This window comes from Microtus ochrogaster, chromosome 5 (assembly GCF_000317375.1).
Source record: "Microtus ochrogaster isolate Prairie Vole_2 chromosome 5, MicOch1.0, whole genome shotgun sequence".
Classification (NCBI taxonomy): domain Eukaryota; kingdom Metazoa; phylum Chordata; class Mammalia; order Rodentia; family Cricetidae; genus Microtus; species Microtus ochrogaster.
The window spans coordinates 83062051-83073988 of record NC_022012.1 but is presented as its reverse complement, the minus strand read 5'-3'; the positions used below and the strand labels follow the sequence as shown (position 1 = coordinate 83073988).

General features: G+C 54.1%; 1 protein-coding gene across 2 annotated transcripts in view; it reads left to right on the top strand.

Moving 5' to 3' along the window:
• Positions 1-11938, top strand: part of Pth1r (parathyroid hormone 1 receptor) — a 21371-nt gene that overhangs the window by 300 nt on the left and 9133 nt on the right. Inside the window, exons 2-3 of one of the 2 annotated variants that reach the window (XM_026779440.1) lie at positions 1074-1193; positions 11592-11694. In XM_026779440.1, the coding sequence (XP_026635241.1) occupies positions 1119-1193; positions 11592-11694 (178 nt within the window). In that variant the 5' untranslated portion in view covers positions 1074-1118. Of the gene's footprint in view, positions 1-936; positions 1194-11591; positions 11695-11938 lie in introns of those variants that run through there. The other variant, XM_005347999.2, reaches the window with a different exon arrangement.

Genomic DNA, 11938 nt, shown 5'->3' with positions numbered 1-11938 from the left:
GGGCGCGGGAGGCCGGAGTGGGGCAGCAGCGACTCGGGGCCCGGCCAGGGCGGGCCCGGCTGCTCGGTCTCGGTGTCAGTCTGCGGCGCCTCCTCGGAGCCCGGCGGAGTCGCCAGCCCGCTGCCGCGCAGTTCGGTGGCTTTTTTGGAAACTTGCAAATGTTTTCGTAGAGGAGGGGAGGAGGAAGCGAGGGAGTGACCGAAACCGAGCTTGGGGCCGCTGGAATAGCAGAGGCCAAGGTCGGGGGAGGGGGGCTGATGTCCGGAGGGGAGGGGGACAAGGCTAGCTAAAGACCGACTGACAAGCAGACAGTCTGCCCCAGCCTCGGGGCCGCAGGAGCGCTCGTGCCGCTCGGACGCACGCGGCACGGTTTAGGAGGATGGGAAATGAGGTGCAGGAGGTGGCTGCTAAGGGTTTGGGGGTCCAGACTGGGTTGGGGGAGCCGGGCCGCAGTGCCGCCGGAGAGCCCGGAGCTGGTGGCAGGAACACCGAAGGGCTCAGTGTCGTTGCAAAAGTCGGGATGGCATCCCGTAGTTGCACGCCCCGCGCAACTCAAAACGCGCCCCCTGCCCCGCCCCGACTCCCCTGTTGCCCACTGCCGCGGAGCTAAAAATAACAGCCTGGTCGCCCCCCGCAGACCGCGACCCCGACCCCTCCCCCGCCCCTCCCCCACTGGGCGTGGAGGAAAGCCACGGCTCCCAGTTCCCCCAAAGAGGGGGGAAAAAAGACAGAGAGAAAGAAAGAAAGAAAGAAAAGGCGGCGCGGGAGGGGAGCGGGGGGCGGGCCGGGGGCGGGGGGCCCAGCCATATGGATGTGATTTCTCCGCTCCGAGGCAGACAGGCCGCTCAGCAGCGCTCGGCGCCCGCCCGCCGCCCGCCCGGCCTCAGGCTGCCTCCCTCCCTCCGCCCTCCCTCTCTCCATTGCGCCGGTTGGTTCTCTAGCTCGCCTTCGGCGTATGGGCCCCGCACCGGGCTCCGGGGCCTCGGGCCGCCCGGACGCCGGGGTCCCCTAGGACGGGGTGTGGGCGGGGCGGCCCGGCCTGACACAGCTCTGCACCCTCCAACCATCACCAGGGCCGGCGGCGGCAGCCCCGAGGGACGCGGCCCTAGGCGGTGGAGATGGGGGCCGCCCGGATCGCACCCGGCCTGGCGCTCCTGCTCTGCTGCCCAGTGCTCAGCTCCGCATATGCGCTGGTAAGTCCCTCTCGGTCTACGCTCAAACACAGGAATCCTGGAGTTGCTCTGGAGTTCCTGGGGCGAGTGTAGGCGCAAAGTCTTGGGTTCTCCTAAATGTCTGAACTTTGGGATGGTGCCCCCGCTCTGAACCAGGAATCCTGGTGCCTGCTCTCGTTGGGGTGTCTTACTGTAGGTTCCAGATGCCTGAAGTTCCCCCACTTCTGAAGACTTGGCTTGGGGTCCTGGGTCTGGAAATCTGTGGTTGGAGTTTCCCTACATCATGCTTGTGTGAGCACACGGCTCTGGTCGTATGTATCTCTTTCGATGGTGACAGTGTGATCCAGTGGGCTCTCTGGGTGTGGAGTCCCACAGACAGCGTTCGGGGCCTCTGCTTTCGCAAGTTTTGTTTGCACCCCGCGCTCAAAGCCGTGTGCAAGAAGTCAGAAAATCACATGGATAGACTGAGGATAGGATTTAGAGCCCTCCTCCAGCTCTCGAGACCCCACAGATACACAGCTGTATGCACTAATGGGACAGTTTTACCCGAATGGAAGTTGTTTGCCCAGGGAGGTGGGTGTGGTATGGAGGTCTCCAGAAGCCTTTTCTCACAGTACACCTTGCAGAAGATATGTACTTTGGGGCGTCTGGAGATTGAGCTGACCTTTGGGGGTAGAGTGCATGGTCTGAGAATGGAGACCGAGAGATAGAATAGTAAGTAGCAGGCTAGAGAGAGAGAAAGGGTTAGGATGAGAGATCCGACCCCAGCAGGGACAGACTCAGAACAGCAAAGACCGAGAGCTGGAGACACTAAGGGAAATCATGACCCCATCTTGGGTTAGGGGCTGGGAGCCATTTCTCAGAGAGGGGAGATTTTCCATCCTCTCCCATCCCATATTCCTGAATCAGCTTTTGTGCCTGACTTTAAGGTCTTGTTGCCCCTGTACCCCAACCCTGACCCAGGTCTAAAGAGACAAGGCAAGCAGTTTCCTTCATGGGACAGAGCCTCGAATCTGGGACTCCTCTGCTCAGTCTACAGCTTGTGTGACCTTGGACTGTCTGTCCCCACACCTCAGTTGCTCATCTTTGAAAAGAGAGCATGAGAGAAACATTTGCCTAACATCCTTGCAGTTTGATGTTCTTCTGTGGTCCCCAGCATTCTGTTTACTAGGGTCCATCCCGTCCAATTCTAGTCCGGTAATGGACTACCAAAGCCAAGGGCTGCCCCAGAAAGGAGCCTGCACACAGGGGAACAAGTTCGGGGGGGGGGTGCTCCAAGCATGGGCAGCAGGACTATTTGCCAAAAAATCCTCAGTGACTTCTATGTGGGTCCACATACATGTGCATGGGGATAGACCGGCGGATGGGAAAGGTATCCTGATGTGTGCCGTTTGTTTTTGTGGGCATCTGGGTCAGTCCGTGGGATCATGTGTATTCTAGTCCACATGTGCCTGAAGCTGTGAATCTGCACATGACTCCAAGGGAAGCACAGTTGTACATGCGTGTCTGTGCGTGCATGTGGTCACCCTGTGAGTGTGTGTGTGTGCACAGGTCTATTGTTCGCTTGTTTGTATTTAACAAATGCTTCTGTGTTTTCTGTTTGCCAGTCCATTGTTCTAAGCACTTTATGCACGTCAGCTAGTTTAATCTTCCCAACAACCCTTTGAGAAAGGTGTCTTCCCAAATTTTTATGAGCTTGCCCAGACCCACTGTGACCATTGTCTATCTTACGTCAACTGGGTGCCGACCCCTGTACCTCACTGCATTGTGGTATGGAGCCCCTAGGACCCCAGAAAGCTCTATAGAGAAGCTGAAGTCTATGCAGAGAATTTTCCTGGTTTAGGAGGATCCTACGCTGAAGGCGGGACAGATGCCAGTATGGCTGTGCAGGGACCTTGCTGGGGCATGTGCGTGCGCTGGACCATCTCCTGCTTCAGGTCTGAGGGGTTGTAGTCCAAGGGACAGGTCTGGCCGACCCACTCACCATCCTGTGGGATCCTTAGGCTCATCTGGAGTCAGCAAACAACTGGCAGCCTGCCCATTCTCTCTCCTGCGTCCAGATGTGTACAGGTATGGACGAAACCCGTCTACCTCAGCTATCAGTAAAATATAGACTGCCTACTCAGCCATATCCAAGGCCAGGCTCACTTCTCCTGTGACCTTGGTTGGGGGACCAAAGAACATCCCACTGGGAGAACACTAGTTACAGCTGGACTCAGATGATCTGTCTGTGCCTCACAGAAAAGGGTAGCCCAGAGACGAGCATTGAAGGAATGAATTTAGTGGAAGGGATCGGCCCACAGCTTATGAGCAGGCAAGAGGGTGGTCTTGTCCTTTGAGATTCCTTACCTTAAGGACACCCTAGAGAATCCTCCACTCTCACGAATGTGACAGTCGGAAGGGAGGCAGACCTGGGTGTAGGCTATGACCTTTGGGTAGGGCGCTTCATCCCTTAGGCTGACTGTGCAGGCCGTCTCTTCCAGCCAGCCTGGGGTGGGGGCAGCTCGGAAGGCACTTTTTCTTATTTAATGTTTAGTGTGTGTGTGTGTGTGTGTGTGTGTGTGTGTGTGTGTGTTTACGAGTGCTTTGGGGAGTCAGTTCTCGCCTTCCACCGGGTGGGTTCTAGGCGTTGACCTTAGGTCTCAGGCTCAGATGGCGAGCACTTTATCTGCTAAGTCATCTTGCCAGCCCAAGGTGCTTGCTTTTAAAAGTAAGAAAAGCCATTTATCGAGCAGTAGCTTTCCATAGAGTCCTAGCTAGAACCTGATATATATTCTCACCCCACCCAGTGTCCAAGCCATGTTAGGGGGAAATGACCTTGAAGTGAACATAGTAAGACCGGCAGAACTGGGATCTGATTGAACCCAGGACTCAGACATCTACAGAGGACTCTCTCCTCTAAGCTAAGTGAAGGTGAACTCAGGTAAGAGGTCCCTGTGTGTCATTTTGGAGTTTCTTAAAAAAATGAAATCTTTGTTACCTTTTTGTTTATTTCATGACTAATACATGAGCACATTGTTTGTATTTTCTCTCTCTCTGTCGTGTGTGTGCATGTGTGGATCTGAGGACAGCCTGGGTATTGTCCTCACCTCCTGTCTTATTTGAGACAAGGTTCTATCTGGCCTGCCGCTGTGTACACCAGGCTAGCTGTTATCAGGCCTCTGAGGATTCTCTGGTTCATCTTTATGTGGGTTTAATCCTCAGTTGTGAGCAGCAAGCACCTTTCCCAATGAGCCGTCTCTTCAACCCAAGACAAATGGTTCAGAGCAAACAGAAGCTTTCTTTGGGCATGGTCAAACCCCAGATCCCTTTCTAGAGAAAGACATTCTGGGAGTCTGGGGACAGTCCTCTGTCTCTCTCTGTGCTTCAAGTGGCACCTCTTGTATACATAGCAAGTAGATGGATGTGTCTTGTTTTCTGTTTGTTGTTAAATGAGTTCAGCGAGCTTCTCTGTGGGGCTGTGTGACACAGGCATAATTGTACCTAAAAGTGTAGCTTTACATTTGTGAGTAGAAATCATTTAAAATATATATTTTGTTACACAGAGAAACCCTGTCTCGAAAAAATATATATGTAATATATATGTAATATATATTTTTTAATTTTTAAAAATATATATAATGTTTTTAAGTATTTGTATATTCTTGTGTTGACATGAAGTTTTGTGCATACATGTAGTGCCGAGGGGAGCCTGTAGGAATCCCTTGGAGCTGGGGTTACAGGCTGTTTTAAGCTGCCTGAGGTGGGTGCTGGGGACAGAACTTGGGTCCTCTGCCCGAGCAGTTTGTGCTCTTAACCACAGAGCCATTTCTCCAGCCTCCAAATCCCTTTTTAAAAAATTATCTCATTGTATGCTTACTGTTTTGGCTGTGTGTGCGTCTGTATATCGTGTGCATGCAGTGCCTGAGGGGGCTAAGAGAGGGTGTCAGGGCCCCAGGAACTGGAATTACACACAGTAATGAGCCACCATCTGGGTGCACGGAATCTAACCTGGGTCCTTTAGAAGAACTGCCAGGGCTTTTAAACACTGAGCCATCTCTCCAAGCCCTTTTTATTCCTGCATAGTATTCCAAAGTATGAACTTAGTTAAACATCCCTGAGGGATACACGTTCAGATCCTTTCTCCACATCCTCCCCTAGTGTGTGTGTGTGTGTGTGTGTGTGTGTGTGTGTGTGTGTGTGAGAGAGAGAGAGAGAGAGAGAGAGAGAGAGAGAGAGAGATTCCAGATAGTGGCAGAGGAGCTCCTTGAAATGCCCTCTTGGTTCACCATGTGACCATTTCCCGGTAGGATATTTCTAGAATTTGTCTTTGCTGGGTCTTGAGAACATGCACATTTTTTATTTTAATAGGCACCAAATTGCCCTCTAAAAAGCTGTGCTGGCTTATACTTCCCAGGACTGACCACAGGGGCCCTCTCCCTGTTCGCTGTTTCACAGGATGCAGTGAGGGCCCTTGGGTTTCATCTTAGCATTCTGATAGGTGAAGAGCGGCGTCCCCTTCGTTTTAATTTACACTCTGCCAGTGATTCTCAGACTTTATATTTGTTTATTACCCAACTGAGCTCTCTCAGAGCCATTACCCATCTTTCTATGGATTATTTATCCTGCTTGTATTGATTTGTCGAAGCTTTTTATATCACCTGCCCTTAAACACATCCTCTTCCCCCACCCCCCAACTCCCAGACTGCCCGAGGACAGAGCAGTGGAAGGGGGGCACGGGCCCTCCCGGGAACTTGGGTTTTCTTCGGAATGTTTTAATGAGGCGTCAAGCAGCCTCCCCCAGATTCCTGTTGTGGGCCTTCTGGGGACACTCCCCGGTCCAGCTACCACATCAGGAAGGCAGCTATTTCAGAGAGCCCAGGAAAAATAAAAGGTATGGTGGGGTTTTTGCAGAACCTTGAAATTGTCTTTAAAGTGACTAGGAAACAGTGCAAAATCTGCTCAGGGTCAGACATTGGAGACCTCCCAAGCCCTCTAGAACCCCAGCTTGGGGCCAATCTTGTGCCCAAGCTGAGAGCTAGTGGGATCCCATTCTGCTGACCCAGCTAGGGTTAGATTAGGCCATCCCATTCTTCCGGGCCTTGGTCCTCCTGCCTAGCTCAGGTAGAGGCTGCGTGTGAAGATCCACCCTGTCCTAGCAGCCAACTCTGCCATCCGAGGTTCCATCCCACCGCCTGCCCCAAAGGCGGCCACGCTGGCTGGCTGGCTGGGATGAGAGGCGTCACAGTGCCTCCCCCCAGCCCCTCCCAGCCCCAAACACAGGCAGCCTGTTCAGGAAGGCCTGGCAAGGGGGAGGAAAAGCAGCACTTGTCAGTGGTGGCGGGGCAGGATGAGGAGCCCGTCCCAGCCTGCCGTGGCCAGCCAGATGGACAGAGAGCAGCAAGGGACAAGAGAACAGTCCCCCGCCAGTTGGCATGGGAAACAGGAGAGGTGCCAGCATGGGTCCCAGTAGTGGAACCTGGAGAAGGGGTGAAGGAAGGCCACAAGGTCACAAGGGGATCTCCTGAGAGCCAAGTATTTCTCTTTTCTTTGCGGGAGTCATTCACATCCTCACGTGGCACCGAAGGCCAGTTGTCCTCTGCCCAGTTAGAGGGTCAGCTGCATCCCAACATCAGTGGCCCTATTGCTTCTATGGCTACTTCTGCCACTGGTTCAAGCCCTTTTGTGTATGTTTGCTCGATGCAGCAAAGGTTACATACAATCCAGGGTGCTGGAGAGATGATGTTACGGCGGCTGGTGCCACGACACCCATGTAGCTGTGTATTTCCTGTGCACCTTAGCTCTGCTCCTGGCCCTCTTCAAACTACCATCTAGGCCTCAGTCTCCCTTTTCTGAACTGGGTGTGCAGCAGAAGGTGAGGTCGACGTGAGCAAAGGGGGTCTTGTGGGGCAAGGCCAGCCAGGGGCAAACACCAGATATATCTGTCTTCTCCAATGGCAGGCAATGAAGCAAAGCATACTGTCCCTTAGGGGACCAGGCTGACACTGGCAAGGGGGTTACTGTTGTGACCCAAGAGGGCATCCTGCTAAGAAAACATTATGCCGTAGAAGCCCCTTGCACAGAAGCAGAAACTCCTTCATTTCATTTCCTCCAGTTTTGTCTGGAGGGGTAGGATTTTGACAAGTCTGAGATCACAGATGCCAATGTGTAGAATCTGGCAGTGAAGAGAGGAAGTTGGGGAAGTGGCCTCGTTTGGGTGATGGTATGGACTGCTGTCTCTACCATCACCACCGTCATCAGCCTGGACACACCTGTGTACTTCCTGGTCTCCCTGGGAGCTAAATGAAATTAGAACATCTAAGCCAGTGGCGGTGTCTACCTGTAATCTCAGTGTGCAGAGCTGGAAGGTCTCAGATCATGAGACTGAGACCTCACCTGAGCTTGGGGATGACAGAATACACCAGGTCTCTCGACAGCGTCTCCTCTGCCATGGGCTCAGCAACATCTGGGTTTGTAAGTAACATGCCAGCTTCAGTCCCTATCTGTCTGCGCCTTGCCTGGAGCTTCACAGACCTGTCTCAGTGTCTGCAGGCTGTCTTCCCAGATCAGGGCTGAAGTTGTATGACACCAGCCCCTGCAAGTCCATACTCTAGACATGCTTGTGTGTGCATGGGAAGGTGCTGTGCTGCTGGGGGGGGGGGGGGGGCACAGTGCTAGGTGGGTCAGAGAAACTGTTGGCCCTAATCCACAAGGTGGAAGACAGTATGCAGGACAGCTGGTGCCAGGGCTGGTGACTCTCTCGCTGGTGAGTATGGACTAAGTGGCACCTGGCCGTGACCCAGTCCCTAGTCTTGCCTCTGAGACCCAAGATGCAGGTTCTGGATCTAAGAAGATGCTGATCTGAGTCTTTCGTACTCTGGAGCCATGCCAAGAAGGCAGCACTCTTATAAGGGAAGGGGGTGACTGGGCTGGGGAGGGGAAGGGAGCATCAGACAGTGTTGATGTCTGGCTAGTCCGAGTCATCAGCAGTTTCCCCCTCGTCCTGCTTCCAGCACGATAGAGGTCTGGTAATCTTGTCTACCCCCAACCCAAACGTGGGAGTCTGGCAGCGACCCTGAGTGATGGCGTGAGTTCAGGGAGCTATCCAGGCAACTTCACCTGGCACTGCCTCCATTCCTGGCCCTCCGTTCTCTCTAGGGCCCCACAGACAACCAGCCCCTTGTTGTGGACCCCTGCAGACAAAGGGGCTGGGGTGGGGTGGAGTGGTGAGTCAGCCCCTCTGCTCACAGTAGCTGTAACAGCAGCCAGCTTTCCCCTAGCCTGCCCTGCCCAGGCTCTTGATGCAGTACTTCGGTTAAACCCTTACCATTACTCTGATTTTACAGGAAACCTAAAGCACTGGGCTTAAGCCACTTTCCAGAGACACCAGTCAATGGTAGAGGTGGGGTTTGGACTCCTGGGTTAATGGGGAGTCCTTGAGGTGCAGCTGAAAGAGTTAGGGTGTCTGGGCATTCCCGGTGAGGAGCTGTTCCCTGGGTAGAGGGTTGCCCACCCTAGCACATGGCGGCTCTGTTCTGATTGGGGTGACAGGGAAATAGGTTTTAATGCCCAGGGAGGGAAGAGATGGGGCTGCTATCCTTGGGGTTGAAGGATATCCTTGGGGATGAAGGCTTATGGAGGAGGATGCCTGGAGCCTGTGGCCTTCCCAGTCCAGAGAAGACCACAAAAGAGGAAGCTGACAACAGGTGGAAGGTTAAATGGCCACCCCACTCTCACCCCCGCTCCAGGCCCCTGAGTGGGCATATTGGTCAGTCTCTAGTTGTCAGCTGGACAGTTTTCAACCCATGACTGCTCTGATCTAAGCCATCAACTTCGACTCCCTGGTCACATCAGTGGCTAGCCAGGCCATTAGGAAGCTAATGCATCAGCAAGTCTTTAGAGACCAAGGGGAGGACCAGTCAGTCACTCAAAAGCACTCCACTAACGGGGAGAAAACTACGATGAATCAAATATCTCAGGAGGGGAGGAGGTGGGCAGAAGGAAGTGGAAGGGAGAAGTGACAGGAAGGTGTCACGGGGTGGTTATGAGGCAGGTGGTAATACTGGTGATGGTGCTAATGCTGGCATGGTGGATCTGGTCCTGATGGTGGCGAGGTAGATAGATGGTGGTAGGTGGTATGATTTTCGGTGATCTGGTAATGGTGTTGGCCCAATTATGGCAGTGACAATGATGGTAATGATGGCTATATTAATGGTGCTAGTAGTGGTTATGGTGGGAATGGTACTGGCAGCAACGGTGCTGGGAACACTGGCTGTGGTGAGGGTTCTGTTGCTGCTAATGGAAAGGTGGTAGTTGATGGAGTTATTAACTGCAGTGACAGAATGGACGGTAGTGAGTAGTAGATGCTGTAATAGGAGTGAGGTGGGTAAGAATCAGACCCTTTAGTAACAGGATCCCCAGTGGCAGACACATAAGGACAGCGTCAGGGTGGCTTTGGAGGTCCCTGGATCTTAGCAAGTCAGCTTGTCCTACCTGGTCCTCATCACTCACTCTGCCCCAGCCAGCTCTGCCGTAGGTGTGGTTAGAATAGTGGGAGTTTAGAGCCGTTGGGCCAGCAGCACACTGGAATCCGCTTCAGCCTTCCTGGGACTCCTATGCATTAGTGCCAGCTGAATCCCGAGAGTCCATTTCGGATCCAGGCTCCGGAAGCAGCAGACACAGGCATGCATGTTGAGAAGTTCTACAGCACACCCAGAAGCCCACACATAGTCCTTCAACCACAAACATGTACACATGCATGTTCACAAACACATTAGGCTCCGGGGCCCAAATAGACGTGTTAGGAGGTTCCTATGTGAGGCATTACAGAAATGGGGCACACAGAAGTTTACACCCTGGCCCGACAGTGGGTGCACGGCCAGTCACACGCACGCGCAAAGATGCTCGCGCTCCTCGGCTAAGCAAAACCAGCAAGACTCTGCTCCGCGGAGCCAATTGGAGACTCCTTGGCCTGGAAGCCCGAGCTGCTGCCGCCAAGAGACGCGGTCAATTAACTTCTCTCAGCAGCCGGACTCCCTGACCCAGGCCGCCCGCCCCTTCTCGGCGGCCCGGCCCCACTCTGACCCGCCTCCAAATTCTCTGCCCCTCATAGCTCCACCCTTACTAAAGAGACCTGCCCACATGGCCGGGCACGGGCTTGCTTCGCTGCCTGTTCAGAGAGCTCAGGCTGTGTTCTCTGGAGTTTTAAGAGTGAGGTAGCCTTTCTAGGGGCGTCTCAGGGGCCATGAGATCTGACAGCCCTGGGCTGTCCCAGAGCATCACACCTATCCCGGGGTGTGAACCCTTAAGGGTCATACTCAAGGTGGGGATAAGGACTGCTCCCAGGCAGGACACTGGCCCCAGCTTTTAAGTCAGAGGAGGTTCAGATTCTCTCCAGCAACCACCAGTTCAGCGAGATACTCTCCCTACCCTTCCGCTGTTCCCTTTTCCCTGGTTAAATGATGTGACTGGGTCCCAGTGGGTGAACAGAGTGGAAAGAAGAGACTGAGGAATTCCTTCAGAGGGAGGTCAGCAAGAGCAAAGGCCTGTGCCTGGTCACACATCTCCACAGCATCTGCTAGGGTGGAGGAGCTTCCGGTGGGATGCCCGGCCCTAGAACAGCGTGCGGGGGTCCTGCACAGCCCAGCAATCCCCTAGATCAGCGTGCGGGGGTCCTGCACAGCCCAGCAATCCCCTAGATCAGCGTGCGGGGGTCCTGCACAGCCCAGCAATCCCCTAGATCAGCGTGCGGGGGTCCTGCACAGCCCAGCGACTCCCCTAGAACTGTGTGTGTGGGTCCTGCACAGCCCAGCGACTCCCCTAGAACTGTGTGTGGGGGTCCTGCACAGCCCAGCGATCCCCTAGCTATTCAAAGAGAAGTTCTTCCATTCTCCCTCTTTGAGACCTGAAGAAGGGAGGATGAGACCCTAACCCTTTACTGGGAAAAGCACTGACTGGATGCTGGGCCAGGATGGAAAATGGTGACTGTCATGGTCCCCAGAGGCCTTGAGACTCGAAGGAATCCAGGCGGAGTTTGTCTCTTCAGAGTTCAGCACTCCAGATCCAACTCCAGGTCCCCAGCAGGCAGCCAGGATCTTGTGAGGCTCCATCCTGGGACATTCCATCCGTTCCCATGTGCCTCAGGGGGATGGACTAGACAAAGAATGCCAGTGGATGCCGGGTTACTGCTGGACACGCAGAGGACAGCCCCCACCCCTTCTCCTCCCTGCAAGGGCCCATCCCAGCCCTAGTGTTGCCATGGCTTCAGAACTTTAAAAGGGGAGCTCTGTAAGTCAGATGCTCCCCATGGGGCAGACTTCCCACATTCCCTCTAGAGGGAGGACTTTTGGAAAGGGGGACATCCCTTGGGAGGTCGGTTGACTTTGGGACCAGCTGCCTCACCTGGAAGAGCTGCCTACAGTCTGCTCTTTGGCTTGGCAGGTGGATGCTGATGATGTCTTTACCAAAGAGGAACAGATTTTTCTGCTGCACCGCGCCCAGGCCCAGTGTGACAAGCTGCTCAAGGAAGTCCTGCGCACGGCAGGTGAAAGTGGGGAAATGAGGTGGCGTGAGGTCGGCATGTGATAAGGGTGGCGTCTAGGAGGCAGAGACAGCTGGGTGGAGGGGTTGAAGGCGTTAAGTTAGGGTGGACTTAATAAAGGGAGACCCAGCCAAGGTAAAGGCCTAATATGAAATCAGCAGGCTCAGGTGGGCCATGTCTCTCTCTCTCTCTCTCTCTCTCTCTCTCTCTCTCTCTCTCTCTCTGTGTGTGTGTGTGTGTGTGTGTG